General features: G+C 45.2%; 2 protein-coding genes across 18 annotated transcripts in view; one reads left to right on the top strand and one right to left on the bottom strand.

Moving 5' to 3' along the window:
* LOC103272009 (tubulin beta-2A chain) overlaps positions 1 to 4305 on the top strand; it is an 8115-nt gene extending 3810 nt beyond the window's left edge. The window contains exons 1-5 of one of the 17 annotated variants that reach the window (XM_021718316.1): positions 476 to 623; positions 1850 to 1958; positions 2307 to 2417; positions 3047 to 3655; positions 4001 to 4305. In XM_021718316.1, coding sequence (XP_021573991.1) covers positions 567 to 623; positions 1850 to 1958; positions 2307 to 2417; positions 3047 to 3655; positions 4001 to 4107 — 993 coding nt within the window. In that variant the 5' untranslated portion in view covers positions 476 to 566 and the 3' untranslated portion in view covers positions 4108 to 4305. Of the gene's footprint in view, positions 1 to 475; positions 624 to 1849; positions 1966 to 2279; positions 2425 to 2947 lie in introns of those variants that run through there. The other 16 variants (XM_021718310.1, XM_021718315.1, XM_021718312.1 and 13 more) reach the window with 16 other exon arrangements.
* A 425-nt stretch (positions 4306 to 4730) lies between these two features.
* The window catches only part of BPHL (biphenyl hydrolase like), a 36691-nt gene continuing 19197 nt past the window's right edge, over positions 4731 to 22224 (bottom strand). The window contains exons 5-7 of the mRNA XM_021718319.1: positions 18512 to 18643; positions 14814 to 14937; positions 4731 to 5118 (exon numbers count right to left, since the gene is read on the bottom strand). Coding sequence (XP_021573994.1) covers positions 5031 to 5118; positions 14814 to 14937; positions 18512 to 18643 — 344 coding nt within the window. The 3' untranslated portion in view covers positions 4731 to 5030. The remainder of the gene's footprint in view (positions 5119 to 14813; positions 14938 to 18511; positions 18644 to 22224) is intronic.

Here is a 22224-nt window from a genome sequence, read left to right as displayed (position 1 = left end):
GATGTGAGCATCTGAAGATCAAGGACTGAGTCTTATTCTTTGTTCAGTAGTGCAAGCTCAGGAAAGAGACTACATGAATTTCTAATTCCGACTCACCCATTTACCGTCTGTGTGACCTCAGACAAGTTATTTCACCAGTCTTAGCCTCCCATTCCTCATGCGTAGGTCAGAGGAGAATAACAGAAAGTATCATGCGGGAGGTGTCAAGGCCCAAGGACAAAACAAATGCAGCACCCATGGGTCGGGGAGAGGGCGGCCACATGCTAGGACCTTCGGCCACCGGATGCGTAGGCTGGACGCCCACCCGAGACCCCACGGCCGCAGCAACCGGGGTTCTCACCTCGCACCGCGCCCCAGCTCCCTCTGGTGGTACCGCAGTCCCCACCGCACCGCCCCCGCGGCCCGTATCCCCGCCTCCATGACGTCACTGCGGCCGGGGCGGGGTTCCCAGCATAAAATGAGGAGCAGAGGCGCGGCCCCCGGTCCCTGCGCTGCTGAGCCCGCCGGTCTGCCCCGCGCACGCAGCTCCCAGGGCCAGCGCCTCCACCTGCTCCGTAGCCGGCACCATGCGCGAGATCGTGCACATCCAGGCGGGCCAGTGCGGCAACCAGATCGGCGCTAAGGTGGGCGTACCGCGGGGCCGCGGGCTAGGTGGGGAACGGTGGGTGCAGGCTGGGGCCGGAAGCTTGTGGGGGCTGCGGAGGCTCCGGGCGGCCCAGGTGGTATGTTCTGAGCGAGGCCGCCGGGCGGGGTCCTGAAAGCTGCACAGCCTGCCACGATGCCCGCGGCGACTCCGCTGTGTGTCTTTAATGAAGGCCTTTTAAATTCCCTTCCGACGCAGCCTGTCTGCCAGACGCTCTGGCATTCCCTGGGTGTATTCGTCTCTGAAACTTAGATGGAGGCTACGGCCATATTTATCTGGTAGCTTCATCTGAAATTTAATTTGTATAGCTTTGCCTATCGTTCGAATCGTTTGAGTGAAAAAAATGCAGTGTCACCGGACTGACATGTTATAGAGGCTTCCTGCTGGGTCATACAGATAAGAGTGTTAGATAAATTCCCTCGTACCGGCCCCGTCTAGACGCGATGGCATATAACGCGATAGTCTTGCTTCCCGTCTGCGGGGTGGCAGGTGACTGCATTGGGCGGGGTCTGTAATTGCCACCACTGTGGGGAGGCAGCAGCAGGCAGGCTGCATGGGTGGGGGCGGGCGCCAGTGCAAGGACGTGGTCTCTTTCACAACCGCCATATTGCCCACCCAACCCCCCCACCCCCTTCCCTGCTGCAAGTCACAATGGAGTCTGCGTCCTCCCAGGCTCCTGCCTGCCCTACCTAACCATTCGCTGCTGTGGTCAGGGCCCACGGACCAATGTGTGGGTCAGTAACATAAACCTGCGCTGTTGGAGGGCCCGTGAGGACGGTGCCAGGATACGCTGATCCCTGGAGGCAGCCGAAGGGTGGGTCCACCTGTCCTCAGTCCTGTCAGGACCCATCAATCATCAGTGACATTCAGCTCTGCCTGAGGTGACAGGGCCTCCCCTTCCCCACTCCTCCACCCTCTCCACCCCACCCTTGCCCCTAGAAGGGAATCAGCTGTGCCCCCCTCCCCCTCCAGTGCCCCTCCCCGCCTTTCAGTCAGTCGCCATATTATGGCCCAGGCTCTGCGGATTTCCAAGCTCCTCTGCTGCTGCTGCAGCTGCAGGAAATAGGGGCTTGCAGCTCTTTGGTCTCTGCCCAGGACTCATTCACTGACCACAATGGCCACTGTTCCAAGGACACGGGAGGAAGACAGGGCCATCCTCAGTGACATGTAGGATAGCATGCCATGATATGATTCTTTTTGTTTCAGTTTTGGGAGGTCATCAGTGATGAGCATGGGATCGACCCCACAGGCAGTTACCACGGAGACAGTGACTTGCAGCTGGAGAGAATCAACGTGTACTACAATGAGGCTGCTGGTGAGAGGTTGGATGTGTTTGCCCAGGCACTCTTGCCTTCCATACTGTGGCAGATGATGCCCTAGGAACAAGCAAGTGATAAGGACATGCTTCTTGCTTACTCTCTTAAATGTCAACTGCTAGAAAAAGACCCTATCTAGTTCCTTAAGACTCCTGCCTGTTTGACATGGCTCTGCATGCTCAGTACCTCCTTTTTCTTAAAAGCAGAACAGCACCCTGTTCTCCTCCTTTTGTCTCAGAAGCTGGAATTTTCTCTCATGAATGCTGTTATGAGAGCTGCATAGAGCACAGCTCTGCCTATGAGGACTTTGCCAACCACAGCTCTAAGTCAGTTCTTGCTCCCCACAGGTAACAAATACGTTCCTCGGGCCATCCTGGTGGACCTGGAACCAGGCACGATGGACTCAGTCAGGTCCGGACCATTCGGCCAGATCTTCAGGCCAGACAACTTTGTGTTCGGTATGTAGTCATGACCAACAGGAAGTGGGAACTGGTCACATGACTCACCTTTTTCCTCATAGTTGTACAAAACACAGGTCTTAGCGTTGAGTACCATGTTGAGACTGTGGCCACAGGTGCCTCTTTCCCCCATTCATAATACCACCCAACCCTGGATGGTCATGGTTCCGGTCACTCTCCACGTCTCAGATTAGTGTCAGCCTGGGGAGGGCTACTGCATCCCACCCAGGACATATCAGCCTCTGGCAGAAAGAAGAGAGCCAGGAAATGTGGCAAGTGGGGCTTACAAGGTTGCAGACTCTGTTGAGAACTCTGGGCCTTCATCTTTGCCTGGTTCATTGCTCCTAATTTTAATATTTACAGAATGGCTATGCTTAAAACGTATGTATTTAAAACCAACTAAGTTTATTAACTCTATCCTCTTCTTCAATAATCTGTTGTGAATTAAACTTGCTTTTTACTTTATTATGAGCTTCAGTGTTTTTGAGGGTCACTGATAGACAAATATTTCTTTCAGTTAAAGAAGGGAGTTTAACAGAAAAGCAGCTGCCACTTCTCCTTAATAGTCTAAATGACAGAATTTGAAATCCTTATGTTTTAGTGTCTAATATTCCCCTTCCCTCTGGCAGGCCAGAGTGGAGCCGGAAATAACTGGGCAAAGGGTCACTACACAGAGGGAGCCGAACTGGTAGACTCGGTCCTGGATGTGGTGAGGAAGGAGTCAGAAAGCTGTGACTGTCTCCAGGGCTTCCAGCTGACCCACTCACTGGGCGGGGGCACGGGCTCCGGGATGGGCACCCTGCTCATCAGCAAGATCCGGGAGGAGTACCCAGACCGCATCATGAACACCTTCAGCGTGATGCCCTCACCCAAGGTGTCTGACACTGTGGTGGAGCCCTACAATGCCACCCTCTCTGTCCACCAGCTGGTGGAGAACACAGATGAGACCTACTCCATCGACAACGAGGCCCTGTACGACATCTGCTTCCGCACCCTGAAGCTCACCACCCCCACATACGGTGACCTCAACCACCTGGTATCGGCCACCATGAGCGGGGTGACCACCTGCCTGCGCTTCCCGGGCCAGCTGAACGCAGACCTGCGCAAGCTGGCCGTGAACATGGTGCCCTTCCCGCGCCTGCACTTCTTCATGCCTGGCTTCGCACCCCTGACCAGCCGCGGCAGCCAGCAGTACCGGGCCCTGACGGTGCCCGAGCTCACCCAGCAGATGTTCGACTCCAAGAACATGATGGCCGCCTGCGACCCCCGCCACGGCCGCTACCTGACGGTGGCTGCCATCTTCCGGGGCCGCATGTCCATGAAGGAGGTGGACGAGCAGATGCTCAACGTGCAGAACAAGAACAGCAGCTACTTCGTGGAATGGATCCCCAACAACGTGAAGACGGCCGTGTGCGACATCCCGCCCCGTGGCCTGAAGATGTCGGCCACCTTCATCGGCAACAGCACGGCCATCCAGGAGCTGTTCAAGCGCATCTCGGAGCAGTTCACGGCCATGTTCCGGCGCAAGGCCTTCCTGCACTGGTACACGGGCGAGGGCATGGATGAGATGGAGTTCACCGAGGCCGAGAGCAACATGAACGACCTGGTGTCTGAATACCAGCAGTACCAGGATGCCACCGCCGACGAACAGGGGGAGTTTGAGGAGGAGGAGGGTGAGGACGAGGCTTAAGAACTTTCAGATTACTTGTGCATCTTTAGTGAACTTCTGTTGTCCTCAAGCATGGTCTTTCTATTTGTATACTATGGTGCTCAGTTTTGTCTCTGTCAGAAATTCACTACTGATATAATGTGGAACTTATCTAAAAATTATAGTATTGTCTCTGAAGATATCTATCCTAATTAAAAATTAAAAAGCATGTGTATAAAACCTTGTGGTCTCTATTCTCACCTCAGATAATTTTTATTCTTTCACTAAATGCTTCTTAAGAATAAAGTTTCAAGGTTTTAGTAGCAATATAGGATTTCTGCTTTAGTGCTAAAGCAGTCCTTTTAGGAGAGATGAAAATACATACTTTTTTTCATCTTCAGTGACCAGAATTATTAGTCTCTCAAAAGTGATGCAGAAGTGAAGGATTACTTAGGATAAAACAAACCTTTCCCTATTTGCTGTTGTTCTTGATACCCTAGTAAGCTGTAAAACCAGAGCGTTCTTCCGTTTCTCTAACTGTCTTTGAACAATGTGATAAATGCAAGTAACCAGTGAAGCTTGAGTTTCTTAGCTAAAAGGTACAGTAGAAATGTAAGATGTCCTAAACAGCAGACATCAACACTGCAAATGTTCCATGTAAAATATTATTTGAAAGTACAATATAGCGGGATTTTATTTTTTAAGACAATGGTAGAAATTCACAACTTAATGTTAAGGCAGATTTAATTTTTGTAACTATTGAAGCTAGAGTCTGTTTTCGCTATGTCATTATTCTACTTTGATTATGATCAAATTGTAGGGAGGAGCAGGAAGCCTGGGAAGGTAGGGTGAGCAGAGGTGTGACATCAGTTGGGGAGTTTCAAAGGCATCATGGAAACAGGCAGCAACATGATCAAGCCCCAGGCCGAGGAATAACCAAGATTCAAGTGTTCACAGGGAGATTTTCATTGTAGGAAGTCTTCTGCTAACCTGTTGAATTCATTTGCAAAACGCAAATGCAGGTTGTGTTTGCCTTCTGGCATCAGATGCAACCTAAAAAAAAAAAAAGAAAAAAAAGCTTTTGTTCAATGGCACACTATTTAAAAACAAAATCCTTTGCCCTCCCTAATTATTTCATGAACATCTAAAGTGAGCCGGGGTCGGTGGCTCAGCCTGAAATCCTGCGCTTTGGAAGGCTGAGGTGAATGGATTGCCTGAGCCCATGGGTTCGAGACCCGCCTGGGCAATTTGGTGAGACCTCATCTCTACAATAAATCAAAAACTTAGCCGGGTGTGGTAGCGCACACCTGTAGTTCCAGCTACTTGGAAGGCTGAGGCAGAAGGATCGCCAGAGCCCAATGGCTCGAGACTGCGGTGTGTCCATGGCTACTACTCAGGGGAAAAAGAAAATGTAATGATATCAACTTTCCATGAATATAGACATGAGAGTGAAACCTCTTGGAGTTTATGACAAACCTGGAGGTTGACTGCAATGCAGTCACTTAACAGCAGTGACACTGTATTTGGAATCAAATCAAGTAACATGGGTTTGACTGGCAAACTGACCGTGAGAAAGGGGATTTGGTGGCTACTTTTAAAAAATCAAATTTAATGAAGTTGACTTTATCTCCTTTTTTGAGACAGGGTCTCACTCTGTCACCCAGACTGGAGTGCAATGGTGCAATCATAGCTATGTAATATCAAATTCCTGGGTCCAAGTCATCCTCCTTCCTCAGACTCCCTAGCAGCTGGGACCATAGGTATCGCACCACCATGCCTGGCTAATTTTTTTATTTTTTGTTAAGACTGGGTCTGTATTGCTCAGGCTGGTTTCAAACTGCTGGCCACAAGTGATCCTCCCACTTCAACCTCCCACAGTGCTGGGATTATAGGTGTGAGCCACCACACCTGACCAATAATATTGATTTTAAGAGAAACGAAAAGATGATGGAAATAAAAAATGTCCTGAATTCACTGGGTTGGGGCAGGTGAGTTTCTTGGGGCACCTATGTAGCAGAAAAGTGCAAATTAGAATTCATAGCCACTACCAGCCTGCTACCCATGGTTCCATATCACCCTTCCATTTTTGGATCACTGAACAAATGAATCCAAATACGAGCCACCAGACAAGCGGCTGTGAGGAGATGAGCCAGTGTCAGCAGCCCTGTGCTCTGGGAGCTGTCCTGCAGCTGTAATGGCTCGGCACAGTGGCAAACTTGCTGTCCTTGTAAGGCTTTCAATAGGATTTTGATCCAATGGGACTGGTCTGTAATTTCTTTAATAAAAACAGCCTTCTCTCAGTTTTACAACTTATTCATTAGCTACAAATGTGCAGAAATAGAAGAGTTAAAGCTAAGATGAAAGCATAAGTTGGAGTCATTTTGTCTACAATGACAATTGGACATTAAAAGGACAACAGGACAAAATTCCAGTGACCATGCTGCCTAATCCTCTGACTTTCAACACTGAGCGGGGGAGGAGGCTGCTGAGAGCTCAGAACCTTAGTGGGTGCTAGGCACTTGTGGGACAGGAAACTGTCCTTGAAAGATTTGGGGCCTCTTACAACCCAGCCTCTTATCAACCCTGCAGATAATCAACTTGAAAGGAAGATACATTGTTGGTATCTTTCCGAAGACCCTGGAAAGTTAATGATGCTATTAATAATTTTCATGCTATTCAGAAAAGAAGGATGAGTTGTACCCACCCCAAAGGTAGGATCCCAGACTTCCTACACAAGGAACAGGATGCAGGGATGACCAAGGCCTCCATTTTCAGGAGACAGAAAAGATTCAACTGCCAAGGATGCTGAGAGGTCATAGAAGGGAAAGTCGAGGTTACATTGCACCCTCTAATCTACACTAAACTGGATTGAGAGGCAGGGAAGTCCCAGCCTGCCAAACCTAAAGTCCTTCTCTGGCTACAGTTTGCTGGTTCCTGACAGAAGGAGATGCCAGCTGTGAGTCCCCTCTTTCTAGCTGGTCAGTGCTGTCTGCATTCGTCTGTGGTAATCTCTAGGTCTTAGGCTCCCTTCATTAATACATTGGAGACCAGCTCTGGACTCTGGACGGATGGGAGGACGGACAGACAGTTGAAAGTATGAAAGGTATTTCCTTGATACCTTTTAAAGGTCACTTCAGGGTCCTCAGGACCCCTTCCTCCTTTAAGTTTGACATCGAATTCACTAAACTTAAAACCTCTTGTATTTTTCTTTGGGAACAAGACCACATTAGACAGACATAAACATCAGCTGTCAAGTCAAGGCAGGAACTCTGCTGCTGACCTAGATTCTCACCCAAGAAACAAAAGGATCTAATCACATGCTCCATGGAGAGTGGTTTTCAAACAATCACATTCTCCAGGAAAATGAGTAGGAAACCCCCAACTGCTACACACATAGCTCAGCTGGGAATGAAGAGACCTCTGAGAGGGTAAAGACAAGTTCCTATTTGCAAGGGCAAGTTCCTCCTTGCAGCTGGCACCTTTAGAAAGGCCATGATTCCAGCTCTTTTGAGGAACCAGTGCTGTCTAATACTATGGTATAAACTCTAGGGTCACTTTAACTTTGCTGATATAGTCCTTCTAGGTCGAGGTAGCACAGGTGAGACAATGAGCTTTTGAATTAAATTCTGAGAGCTACAGATAGTAACAAATCATAAGCAATGTGCTGTTGCATGACTTCACTTTGGACTAATGTGATAAAACTCTAAATTATTTACGAACCCATAAAAATGTCAGTAAGTCTGTGAACATTTTTGTTATAATTAGAAACCAAGGTAGGCTGCTGACTTTTGTGCCAGGATCTTTTTCATTATGAAACTGGGCAGCAATGTGGCTCATCGTTTTTCAGCCATTCCTCCCTTGGCCACCAAAACCTGGTTGCCAACAACAGCCCCTTTTCATTCAGAAATAAAATGGTTTCCTTTTTAGTTCTGTTCTTTCTAGAAAGCCCCACCTAAGAAAAAGGTACTTGTGGGTGAGCCGCAAGCTCCTTGCAGCTGGTAAAGCTGGGGCAGGAGAGGCTCCTCAGCCCGTGCCCTGACCAGCAGGCTCTTCCTAGTCAGGGCCAGCCAGGCACTTGGGAATGGAGCGGAGACATCTCACTGAGAAGCTCCTTTTCTCCAATGCAATCACGTCCCAAGCACCAGAAAGATACAAAACCACCTCACAGGCTGCTTTTTTGGCAGTGTGACAGCTTGGAGTGGACTGCTTCTGGATACTCTGGGGTTGCCGGAGTGAGGCTTTTAAATGGTGTCAGAGGACAAAGCCTTTCCAAACCCATGAGACCATGGGGCCTAGTCGGGGCCCTCGGACTGCAGTGAAAGCTTTTCTTCTGTGGCTGCTGAACATAAACTGGAGGTGCCATCACACAATGGAGCACGCAGGCTTCATGCAGTCAGGGTTTACACTGGCAGGTTAAATCTTCTCCCTCACAATTCCTTCTCTGAAAATGGGGAGGGTAACAGAATCTACCCAAAATGATCATTCTGAGGATGAAATGAGACAGTGCACACAAGGGACACAGCACAGGGTCTGTGGGCATGTGGTAAGCTCTTTCAAAATGTCTGCTACTGTTTTATTATTCTATCTATATTGCACTTGATAATGGGCAGAAGTCTTTGAGAGGGCTCCAATTCTGTACCGCATAATAAAGAAATGCTCTGGCTCAGGGAAGCACAATTTATTTACATTTGTTGACTAACACAACACCTCCCATTGTAAGATTCTTCCCTTAGGAGAGGTTTTGCAAAATGTAAGGTTTGTTTAGAAAGGGTCAGACTCTACTCTTTGGACTAGACTTGGTAAGCGCTAGCAAATTCTGTCTGGAGCTAATCCTGTTTCCACTGCAGCAGCAAACAGGTGGAGAAGAGGAGCCACCAGCAGCACCGGGGGAACAGGGCTGGGATGTAAGCAGAGAACAGTTACCTGGAGTAGTGGGGGTGGGGAAGGCACACCCACTGCCACCAGGTAAAAATTAATCTAGAGCAGAAGCTGTGGCAGCCATTCTGTCCTGCTTGCAGTCCTGTCCTGCCTGCAGAGTCTACCTCCCCTCAGAAGCTGGCCTTTTCTACAGAGCTGAAAATGACCTTTGTCACTGGTGTGAATATTTTTCCCCTAGGCCAATTCATTTCATGCTAACCAGTAGTACAGCTCCCACAGGCCTGCCTCGGAGGACTGAGGCCATCTTACAAAGTGTGACCCAGCTTAACTAGTCAAAGAAGCTGCAGAAAGAGGCCCTGCCCTCTCTTCTGTGGTCTACACAGAGGACACTGGCTAGTCCTCAACCTAAACAGCCCAGTCCTACACCCTCGCTGTCAGCCTGCAGGCACACCCTCCAGTGAACCCAGCCCAAGGCCAAGACCTCTGTGAAGAGGAACACATATCTGTCAGCCTTTCCCCACTGTGATGGTTCATTTTATGTGGCTACTTGACAGGACTACAGAGTGCCCAGATATTTGGTCAAACATTATTTTCGGTGTGTCTGTGAGGGTGTTTCTGGATGAGAATAACACTTGAGTCGTTAGTCTGAGTAAAACAGATTGCCCTCCCCAGTGTGGGTGGGCCTCAGCTGCTCCACTGTGGGTCTGAATAGAATAAAAGGCTGAGTATGAGGGAATTCCTCCTGCTTGACAGTCTTCAACTTAGGACACTGGCTTCTTTCTGCCCTCAGAATCAAGTTGGAATATAGGCTCTTCCTGGGTCTCAAGCATGCTGGCTGTCAGACTGGAACTACACTGTCGCCTCTCCTGGTTCTCAGGCCTTTAGACTTAGGCTAGAACCATGCCTCCAGCTCTCCTGGGTCTCTACCTCGCCAACTCACCTGGCGGACCTTGTCAGCCTCCACAATAGCATGAGCCAACTCCTTATAATAAATCTATCTATCTATCTATCTACCTACCCATCTACCTACCTGCCTATCTACCTACCTACCTACCTACCTATCTACCTACATACATACCCTATTGATTATTTTTCTCTGGAAATCCCTAATACACCCACACACTTACAGTAATAATGGTGCTAAAAGTTGAGACAGAAGATAACTTGCCCCTGACCTAACTTCAAGCTATAACCGATATCTCCTAGGGGCCCTGTTCACCTATACCCACACCAGCATTCTACAAAAATGACAGCCACTGTGCACTGTGAGCTTCCACTAAGTCTTAAATGTACAAATACTTCCCCCAAAATAAATATATATATATGTGTATATATGTATACATATTTTGGGATGGTTTTGGGATGATTTTCCTCTCCATTTTGCAGCTGAGGAAACAGAGGTACAGAAATATGTGCAGCACACAGTTAGTGACAGAGCCAGCACTCAAGCCAGGTCTGTCAGAGTTGCCTGTTGGAGCTCTTAACCCCACTGCTATAAATGTTGCTCAGGATCCCAAAATATTAACCCTGATCTCCAGGCAAGACTGTTTTCCACTTCTCCACTTTAGCTGACACAAACTCAAGGTGCCAACTCTGGCACACAGGCTTTCGTTCTTGCTGAGTCTGACTCTCTGGCCTAGGCCCAGAATATGCAGCTGAACCTGTACTGGTGACCCTGGCCCATCCACAGAGACTCAGCCCTCTGTGTGGCTCTTGTTCTCACCTTCTTTCTCTTCCAATAAGCACTGAGCACTTTAAGGTGTTCTAGACCATATCATGAGATAGGTGTCAGAGTGTTCAATAGGCAGAAAAGTATATTCACAAGCTAGCAGTTGTTAAAAAGGTATGAATAAGGAGCCACGTGTCTTCAGAGAGATGAATGAGCAACTGGGGGAGGAGGTGGAGTTGTGGAAGTTTCACTGAGGAGGAGATATGAGAGTTGTGGCCTGAAGAGTGGGTACACTGGGGTCAGCAAAGGTAGGGGTGAGGGATGGAGAGGGATTCCAGGTAAGGGGCCTATCATTTGCAGCTGCATCTGAAACCCAGAACCTGACCTCTACTGGGCCTACAATTCCTGAGACCTGAGCACCTCCCTAGAGACACTGTAATGGGCTGAACTGTGTCCCCCACAAATTAATATGCTGAAAGCCTAACTCCCAATATTCACAGAGTGTGACCTAATTTGGATATAGAGGCTTTAAAGAGGTAATTAAGTTGAAATGAGATCATGAGTGGGTCCTAATGCATTATGACTGGTGTTCTTACAAGAAGAGATTTTAACACAGTTCAGAAGGAAGACCATGAGAGGACACAGGGAGAAGGTAGCCATTTGAAAGCTGAGGAGAGAGGCCACAGGAGAAATCAACTCTGCCCACACCCGGCTCCTGGACTCCAGAACTGTGAGAAAATAAATCTCTGTTGTCTGGGCCCCCCAGTCTGTGTTCGTTGTGATGGTGGCCCTAGCTAACTTATACACAGCCCAGCACACACATGGCTTGAACTGGCTGCTCAGTCTTGTCCTCTTCTGAGCTGGCTCAGCCCCTCTGTTTCCCAGGGCCTATCCACACCAACCCCACAGAGTGTGAGTGTTGCCAACCTCTGCCCAACACGAATTCTCTGAAAGCGAGCCAGGGCAATGCCACACCTGGTAACAGGAGATGCTCACGCAGAGGCTGGTTAAACAGGCAAGTGGGCAGTGATATCATTGCTTCTCAGCCTAAGAGGGAGGGCTGGGTGTGCAGGGAGCACGGGAGCTGAGGCCAGGGTGGGAGGACCGGAAGGGTGGGGCATGCTCCTCACTGCTGTAACCTAGAAACTCTAGCTTCCACATGGCAGACTTCTGCACAAGAATTAGGGGAAGGCATTCAACTGCCTAAAAACAAATTTTAAAACCACTGAACTTAAATGATCTCTAAGGTTCTTTGCTTCCAGAAGAGTCTACGATTCCTTTCCCACAAAGAGAGAAGAGAGAAAGAATAGGCAGTTGGCATTCATTTCACAAATGATATGTATTTCTTCATAAAAATCTGGGAAGGGATAGACTCTGCCTTTAAAATTTTAAATGTACCTGGCAAGGTAGTGAAATATCAAGTTCACTGGAAGCTCGCTACACTGGGTTGCTTCCTGTTGTCTGAGGGCCTGGTGCACAGAACAAAGGAGGGTTTTGGTACCCAGGGAATTCACCTTTCTTCTTTGGGGTCCAAAATAAACCAGTCATGTTCTAGGTAGGTTCATGTCCAACATACAGGTCTCTTACAGCAGAAGAAGGCAGTAGAAAATACAAGCCAGTTTTAGATGGTCATTGCTACTAACACTTTACCCTAAACCCATTTGCTCCAAAGAATACTGCTTTATGAAAATGATCTTCCATAAAACAGTCTACTGAAACAATTAATATATGCATGGTAAGGGTATATTTCTCTCCCATACTAATGTACTCTGTTGCTAGGAGATAGGCCTGGAACAGAATTCCTAAATTAAACTTTCTCACAGACTGACTTTTATTGAACCTAGATCTTTTCAGGCCACACACTGTATCTACTATGCATGTCAGTATGCAAAAACCTGTCACTTCTGATGCTAGAAGACAATCAACCAAGACACCTGGTGTATTATTCCAGAGATCTTACCCTCATATTAAGAGTATATTTATAATGGCAGCTATGCTTTGGTGGAAAGTACTATAAAAGGAGAAAATAATCTAGGGTTTATCATGTACTAGCTACACAACTTTGAAAGATTGCTTAACATCTCTCAGTCTTGATTTCTCTTCTGTAAAATGGATAATACTTTTCTCATAAATTTGTCATGAAATACAACCACAAAAACTGAGGTTGTATAGACAACTATTAGAAGGATTAGTATGAAAGTATATTTGAATTTTGTACCCTGACCAAGACTTAGCACTACAATTTTATAAAAGTCTAGTTTGAAAATATAATTTACTGGCTGGGTGCAGTGGCTCAAGTCTGTAATTTCAGTGGTTTGGGCAGCCAAGGTGAGAGGAATGCCTGAGTCCAGGGGTTCGAGACCAGCCTGGGTAACTTGGTAAGACCTTGTCTCTACAATAAATCAAAAAATCAGCTGGGCGTGGTAGCGTGTGCCTGTAGTTCCAGCTACTTGTAAGACTGAGCTGGAAGAATCCCCAGTAGATTGAGGTTGTGGTGGCCATGAGCATGCTACTGCACTACAGCCTGGGTGACAGAGTGGGACTCTGACTCAAAAAAAAAAAAAAAAAAAGAAAATATCATTTGTTGCCTACTGATCAACTTAGAAACTCCTCCACTAAATCTTTGTGTTCACTCACAATATAATCCTAATCTAACTCCTACCTTTATTCTTCACTTACTCTATGTTCTAGCCAAATGAATTGTTATACACACTCATGCATATTTTTTTGACTCATCGTTGAACTGGCATAGGAGGAAATGTGTGGAATAAAGAGATGCCTTTTAATCTTTAAAGAGTAAAGATTGGATATAGGAATGTGGATATGTTGATATAGGAATTATAAGAAACATTTCCCCCACTTAAAAATTCTCAGGAAAACCTGTGTTAAATATACCATAGAACAGAACAATTGGAAAGCAGTGGGACTGCATCTGCTCCGCTTCCCCTGCTGGACTGTGGACTCTGAGGACAGGGACCCTCCCACTAACCATGCTGAGCTGCAATGGCCCTCAGTGAGCATCAGGAAGTGGCTCCTGAGAAGCGCGCTTTCAGTCGACATTAGAGGCTACATCTTCCCATAAAATAAGTAAATTAGTATTTTTTTTAAATAATAAAAAGAAATTGGCTCCTGGAGGGAAAGGAAGAGGGAAGGAAGATTTCCTTAGGCCCCTAACAAATACAATTTCAAAAGATTCCATAAAATTCCACAAGTGCCCTGAGTAATTCAGAGATGTCTGAAATACACAGACTTTGAAGGGGCCAAGACTCCTTAGGATGTTTATTTCCTGACACGTTCGCAAACCAGGTCCTTTATTTCCCAGTTACCCCACATTCATCTCCAGGATATGAATCCACAGTATGTAAGAGACAATGGATTTATTCAACCCTGAATTTCCATCTTGATAAGGTACCAGCAAGAGCTGGCTCCTGTGTAAGCCAAATGACATAAAACATAAATTTCTACTTCATACAAAAGTTTATGGGATGAAATAACAGAATTTCTTGTAAGGTTCTCTGATGTCCAAGGTCAACTGACAGAAACAAGGATAAAAGAACAAGTGGTATGTATCTGCTCTTTGACAAGTGGGCCACCAGCATGGCTTAGTGCATGTTGGTATTTTGTGATGCTGAATCACAGGTTTGTCATTATGGTATGTCCATATTTAAAGCTGAAATAACTTATCAATGAAAGTTTACCACATAATCTTAAGATTATAAAACAAGCAGAATTCAGAGATGAATATAGAATATGGGTATATCTATATACAAAAATACTAATAATGATAGTATTTAAATGGGTGGCTGGCAATGGGCAGTTTGCTTTCTTCTTTTGGTTTTATAATTTTTTTATTGAGTAGTTAGTGCTTTTATAATGATAACTAAACAGAAAATTTTCAAATTATATGAAATTTTTTCAGTTAACAATGAGTGATATGAATCTAAACTGTCACCAATGTTACAGAACTTAGCACCTATTAGCACATTTGCCACTCACAACAAGAGACATTCATCTGAGAACTCCTTTCTTTCCAATGACCGGTAACCTGACAAAGTGGTGCTACTGACTGACACTGGCAAAATGGGGGTATGGGTATGTACTCTGAGACCCCAGATTCTCTTGCTTCTTTTCCTTCTTGTAGCTTTTCCCATTGAGTTCAAGGCTTCTGGGACAGGGAGAGATAAGGTGAGGCCCGACTTACCGTGATCCTTTCACATGCTCATGTATGAAGTCAGCATGGACTCGCAGGACCAGAGGATCTTTCTCACCATGCACAATCAAGGTGGGGCACTGGACCAGGGGCAGCAAGTGCCGGCAGATGTTACCTGGATGACAAACAGCACAAGGTATCTGCTTTAGTGCAATCATGCTACAAGGAGAGAAGCAGCAGAACTTGGTGCGCCATGCCTCTCTTTGGCCCTCAGTTCTCATCTACAATGGTTTGGATTTGACTGAACTTGGGGTTTCTTCCAAATCTAACATTCTTTGTGTTTCCTTTTCTATTTCTCTGCTCTTTCTTGTTTGTTTGCTCTACCAGTAAACAAGCAGCTTGATTTAAATTTGTAATCCATATAAAATAGTAGGAAACTTCACAATTTTATATTCCATAGTGGCAGTTCTAATGCACAAAACTGTAGTGTATGCTTGACAATAGAAAGGTTTTTCCCTGGAAATCGTGTCTCAGATGGCCGTAGGGGTCTGGCTAGCCCTCAAAGCTTATACGCCTCCCAAAGAACTTACAATGTACACATAGTAAAGCAGATTTTCTTATCCTTTTGCCTCTAAGACACTATACTTCTGAGATATTGTAAGAACTCAACCTCGCCGGGCTCGGTGGCCCAGCCTATAATCCCACGCCTTTGGGAGGCTGAGGTGAGTGGATTGCCTGAGTCCGCGGGTTCGAGACCTGCCTGGGCAGCAAGACCTCATCTCTGCAATAAATCAAAAAATCGGCCGGGCGTGGTAGCGCATGCCTGTAATTCCGGCTACTTGGAAGGCTGAGGCGGAAGGATCGCCAGAGCCCAGCAGGTCGAGGCTGCAGTGGCCATAAGCGGCCACTACACTCCAGTCTGGGCGACAGAGTGAGACTCCAACTCAAAAAAAAAAACCAAAAAACAGAACTTAACCTCATTTAGAACTATACTTCTGAGGCAATTATGTGCAACCTGGGTTCCAGTCCCTGTACTGCCATTTCCTGCCTCTGTAAACTATTTGGTGGTTCCTTAACTATTTTGCACTTTAGCCTCAATCAGGGGCAACCAGGGTTGTTCTGAGGCTGAAAAGAGAGCTATATCTAAGAGTCGTGGCTTCCATAAATCTAGCTCCCTCCTCCTGTGTCAACAAGAAAGCATCGCAGCTCTGAGAAGGCTGAGGGAATTCCTGGCAGAGCTGCCCTGTCCTACCTCTACCTCTACCTCTTCGTCAGTTGGGGTCACTGCCTGCTAAACGAGAAGGGGACCAGTTAACCAGGGAAATACTCCTCTGGGTCTCTGAAGCTTCTCTCTCCTGGCCAGCGATGACACATACCTGCCAACAGTATAATCAAACGATGATGATGACAGCCAGTATTTCTGAATGCTCACTTTGTGTTAGGAACAATTTCATACCTGTTAAACACTTAGAGTAGTTGTAGGTTTAACTCATCTAGCCTAAACAATCATTCATGCATTAAGTAATAGTAATAATAATAGTAATACCAACCTTTCATTAAGCACTTTCTCTGTCCTAGGCTCTGTACCAAAGCTAAATAGTCTCTCATTTAATCACCACAACAGCTTTTGAGGTAGGTTAGTACCTCCAGATCACAGACGGAAACTGAAGCTTCAAGAAGCTAAGTCATCTGCCCAAAACCATTCTAAGCAAGCCAGTGGCAAGGTCAGAACTCAAACCCAGGCCTGTCTGAATCCAAAGTCGTGCAATGAATCCCGAGGATAAACTGGGCATCCATAAACTTGAGGGTACAACTATTAAAAATAAGGGATCCTACAAAATTAATTAGCACAGAAGGGGGGTAAGTTATTAACAACATTACTGGAAGACAGGTTTTTTTTTTTTTTCTTTAAATAGAGACAGGACTTTGCTATGTTGCCCGGGCTGGTCTCAAACTCCTGGACTCAAATAATCCTGACACCTCGGCCTTCCAAAGTACTGGGATTACAGGCATGAGCCACTCTGGGATATGATTTATACACTGCTAGATCCTCTATATTATGATGTTGTTTTAAAATACTGACTTAAAAAAATAAAATAAAACACTGACTTAATTCTATTTCTGCCTTTGAATCTTCCTATCTTTTTACAACTGTTCTCTTCAATAAAGTATAAGAATTTACATGGTTTTTTTTTTGAGTTGGAGTCTCATTCTGTCACCCAGAATGGAGTGCAGTGGCCACTCCCGGTCACCACAGCCTCAACCTGCTGGGCTCTGGAGATCCTTCCGCCTCAGCCTTCGGAGTAGCCGGAATTACAGGTGCGCGCTACCACGCCCGGTTAATATTTTTGATTTATTGTAGAGATGAGGTCTCGCCTGCCCAGGCGGGTCTCGAACCCATGGCCTCAGGCAATCCACTCACCTCAGCCTCCCAAAGGCGCGAGATTACAGGCTGAGGCACCAAGCCCCAGCTTAGAATTTACATTTACAAATCATTTGATTATACAGTTGGCAGGTGTGTGTCATCGCTGACCAGAAGAGGGATGCTTCAGAGACCTGCAGAAGTATTTCCCTGGTCAACTGGCTCCCTTCTTGTTTAGCAGGCAGCAACCCCAAATGAAGAAGAGGTAGGGGCCTGGGGCCCAGGTAGGGCAGAGCAGCTCTGCCAAGACTGCCCTCAGTCTTCTCAGAGCTGCAGTGTTTTCTTACACAGGAGGAGGGAGCTAGCTTTATGGAAGCCAGGACTCTTAGATATGGCTCTCTTTTCAGCCTCTTTAATGGAGAACTGACTCAAACATTGTTTTATGTCATCTTTTAAGAATGGAAAGAAACATATTTCTAGGACCTGGTTCTATGGGTAGATAATGCATTTGAACAGGATCAATATGCTGTTTTCAATTCAACCTAGAACAGTAACATTTCCAAATGTCTTTTTCATTGTGCAGGTTTTGGCAGTAGACTCATGCAAGAAATGATTACCTAACAGATCAACTTGGTCCTCTAATCAGAACCATTTTGCAACAATGTACTCCAAGATTAGATCTCAGCTACTCTATTTTTTTGGCAATTACTTAAAAAAACAAAAGTGAGATTATAAACATAAATTGCTGTATAAAAATAAATTTTAATTCAGAATTTCTCATAGAGATGTCAAGCCTTACTGTTAATGGAAATCTCATCATCACTGTTAATGGAAATTTTTCAAACAAAGAATAGGAGATATTTGTTTATAGCTAAGGTCATATAACAGTTCTGAAGATGGGAAAAGAACTGAGTATTTTTCTTCCTCGTTCTAATTCTACTGGAGTTGAAGATTAAGACAGAAACTTCCTCCTTTTTTGTCCAGTAACAGTGTCCTAATGGTGATATGTCTAAATATGTAAAAAGGAAAAAATATTGTACATATTGTGGCTTGTCTTCTAATTACCCATTCTGGAATTTGAAAATAGAAACTGTTCAAGGCCTCTGGAGAATTATTTTGTCATCACACACAAAGGAAAAAAGAAGAATCTGCTATTAAAGACTCAACAACATGAATATTTAGACATTCAGTCCTGTCTCTGGGGTAAGGCAGATTTATTGTACAAGAGCACGCACTGTATAAAATACCTAGTTTTCTCTGTTCACACATGAGTGTGTAAGGACAATGAACAGATTCATGAAACACTGAGGAATTCTGGAACATCAGGGAAGGAACTCAAGCACCCTCTCTGAAAGGCAGAGGAACCCTTCAAGTCCACATAACCTACCATCTGGTAGACGTTTAAACTGTGTTATGCCATCCACCCACTTTTCACAGGTTCTGGCAAAGTAGTCATACCCATATAGGGCTTCTAGAGGCTTTTTCGTTTTCTCACTCCATTTGGAAACATCTCGGATGCCTGAAAAACAGAAGTGTAGGAAAGGTTAGATTTAGCCTCACACTAAAGTATTAGGCCACCTCAGAGCCCTTATGCTCACTGTCCCATCTGCCTGGAATGCTTCCCTGCTGCCCTGTGCCTCTCCTCCCTCTGCTCTGCTTGGCACTTACCATGCTCTGCAAAGTCTTCTGCCACCACGGCTTCCCCCAGGATGTGCACCCAGCATGAGGACTTCACTTGCTCCCAACTCTATCTCAGAGCCTGACCAGCATGAGGACTTCACTTGCTCCCCACTCTATCTCAGAGCCTGACCAGGGCCTCCCGCAAAATAGGCCCACAATAAATACTTACTAAGGAGTGAAATTAGGGCTGTACTTAATGCTCTCTGTTAAAAGTATAAGATGAAAGAAAATATTCCTCTATAAGAGGGTCACCTGAGTAAGAGTGATAGTATTTACCAAAGAGGAGTTTTTTCTGATTTACACTTTATGTACATTGAGAAACATAACAATTACTCATTCTAATTTCTGCTACCAAAGAAATATGGGTATAAAAGACCAGTTACTAATTTCAAACTATATTATAGATGATTCACTAGTAGGAAAGAAATAATAGCAAAAAACAACCTTTAAAATGAATCACCAGGCCAGGTGCGGTGGCTTAGCCTGTAATCCCAGCACCCTGGGAGGCCAAGGTGAGAGGATTGCCTGAGCCCGGGGGTTCCAGACCAGCCTGGACAACTTGGTGAGACCTTGTCTCTACAATGAATCACAAAAACTTAGCAGGGCGTGGTGGTGTGCGTCTGTAGTTCCAGCTACTTGGAAGGCTGAGGCAGAAAGATCGCCTGAGCCCAACAGGTCGAGGCTGCGGTGGCCGTGAGTATGCCACTGCACTCCTCCCGTCTGAGAGACAAGAATGAGACTGCAACTCAAAAAAATGAAAAAATAAAAAAAAAAATGTATCACCAAACTCAATTATTTAGGCCAATTTTTCCATATTTCTTTAGACACATTATGATCATTTAAAAATCCTAATGCTCTTGATCATATTAAATATTGCTTGGTGAGAGCATTGAAGACAGGACACCTGGAAGGTAATGCGACATGGAGGTGAACTCATTATAGGGATCCAGACAGTGCCAGGCAGGCACTTGACATGTACTTTGTGAACAGAAATAACCAACTGGAAAAAAAACTGCTATTTGCAACTCCCAATGCCTTACGAGGAGGGCAGATCTCCTGTGAGGACAGTGCCTGCCTCACTTCTGCGGACTGCCCTACATACTCAGAGGTAGGACCCACTGCGTTGAACACAGCAGCCGAGGCCTGCCGGACTGCTCTGCACACAGGGAAAAGACTTCAATGGGGGTGTTGGAAAGCAGCTGAAAATTAAGAGGTGGGAAGGAGATTTAGTAGGAAGAAAAAGGAAAGCTGGGGTGGTGGGGGGTGGGGGAGAGAGAAGCTAGCGAGACAGTGTGAAGATGCCTGGTAAAAAATTTCTTGTAGATGTTTCTACTTTTGACTGGACCCTCTGAAAGGCCTTCTTGCAGAAGAATTAGATTTTTAACAAAATAGAATTTTTTAACATTGTCAAAAGTGCAGTAATTAATGAAAACTAGGGTATGAGTATGTGTGAATGTGTCTGTATATGAGAAAGAGAACCTTGAAAACAGAGAAAAGGAAGTAAGCAGACTCCAGAGGCCGGGCTGCTCAGGATGGAGATGCAGCCACCAGCAGGGAGAGTGGGGAGCAAAGAGGGTGAACCTGAGATCCTGGATTAAGCGGAGCTAAACATGGCCCTAACCTGGGATGATCCTCGGGATCCCAAGTGCAGAAAATCTAAATCTTCTCTAAAAGAAAGCATTCTCAATTTATGCTGTCTTGTTTTCAGATTAAGAGTAAGTAAATATTACTTGCAAACTATGCATCCAACAAAAGATTAATATCCAGACTCCATAAAGAACTCAAACAAATTGTCAAGAAAAAACCAAATAACCCCATTAAAAAGTGGGTAAAGGACACGAACAGACACTTCTCAAAGGAAGACATACAATCGGGCAACAAACAAATGAGAAAATTTTCAACATCACTAATTGTCAGAGAAATGCAAATCAAAATCACAATGATATACCATCTCACACCAGTCAGAAAGGCTACTACTAAAAAGTCCAAAAACAACAGATGTTGGCAAGATTGCAGAGAAAAAGGCCCGTTTGTACACTGTTGGTGAGAATGTACACTAGTTCAGCCTCTGTGGAAAGCAGTTTGGAGATTTCTCAAGGAACTAAAAGTAGATTTACCATTAGACCCAGCAATGGGTCAAATACACCCAAAGGAGTATAAATCACTCTACCAAAAACACACCTGCACTCGTATGTTTATTGCAGCCCTATCCACAACAGCAAAAACATGGAACTAACCTAGGTGGCCATCGATGGAGGTCAGGATAAAGAAAATGTGATATATGAATACTATGCAGCCATTTAAAAAAATATGCCTTTTGCAAGCAGCATGAATACAGCTGGAGACCATTATTCTAAATAAATTATTACAGAAACAGAAAACTAAATACAAATGTTCTCCCTTCTAAGTAGGAGCTAAACACTAGAGACACATGGGCATAAGGATGGACAGGCACAGCAAATACTGGGAGATCCTAAAGGGGAGAGGGTACAAGAGGGGTAAGGGATACAAAAACTTACCCCTTGGGGTACCATGCTTACCACCTGGGTGATGAGCTCAAGAGAAGCCTAAACTTCACCATCACATAACACAAGGTCTGACAATTAAGTTCACAAACTCAACCTTAAAAAAGTGCTACAAACCTTACTACTGAATATCACTATGGTCACCTTCAAAGTAATCCCTTTGGGAAGCTATGCACTAAGCCAGCACCTAGTCCACCTGTCAAAGCAATTTTGGAACTCTTTTTCTGGAACGGCATAAAAGTTGTCATCATAATACCCTTAATGTCCTGAATGTCCTTAGAATTATTCTCTTTATCTTTGGGTAAAGCAAAAAGTTATTGGGGGCCAGATCAGGTGAATAGGGAGAGTGTTCCAATAAGTTATTTGTTTACTAGCTAAAAACTCCCTCACAGACAGTACTGTGTAAGCTGATGCATTGTGATACAAGAGCTCCTTCGGGATCATTTTTGCACCTACCTTTCTAATGTCAAGATTTTCCTAACTGTTTCTCTATTGATGTTTATATGATCTGCTATGCTTTTTCACAGCCAATGATATTGACACTCAATTTGATGAATTTTTGCAATTTTTTTTATCAGTTCTGCTTGTTACTGGCTGTCCTGACCTCTCTTCACTTTCTCTCCCTTCAGAAAAACATTTAATCTATTTGTACAGTCATTTTCTTAATGGCATTATCCCCATAAATTTAAACTAGCATGTCCCTGATTTTACTTCCACTCTTGTCAAGTTTAACAAGAAATTTAATGTTTGTTTGTTGCTCTAAGTCAAGCTCTGACATTCTTGTGACAGACAGCACACAAAAATATGCAACAACAATAATGAATGCCTCTCAGTAAGACACTGCCACACATCAACACGAACACAGCTGTGAGACATTGATATACCAAAATTACGA

This window comes from Carlito syrichta, unplaced genomic scaffold, assembly GCF_000164805.1.
Source record: "Carlito syrichta isolate Samal-C Ts95f unplaced genomic scaffold, Tarsius_syrichta-2.0.1 Scaffold312069, whole genome shotgun sequence".
In the NCBI taxonomy this organism is placed as follows: Eukaryota; Metazoa; Chordata; class Mammalia; order Primates; family Tarsiidae; genus Carlito; species Carlito syrichta.
The sequence above is the reverse complement of the archived record's forward strand: the minus strand, read 5'-3'. Positions and strand labels throughout refer to the sequence as shown.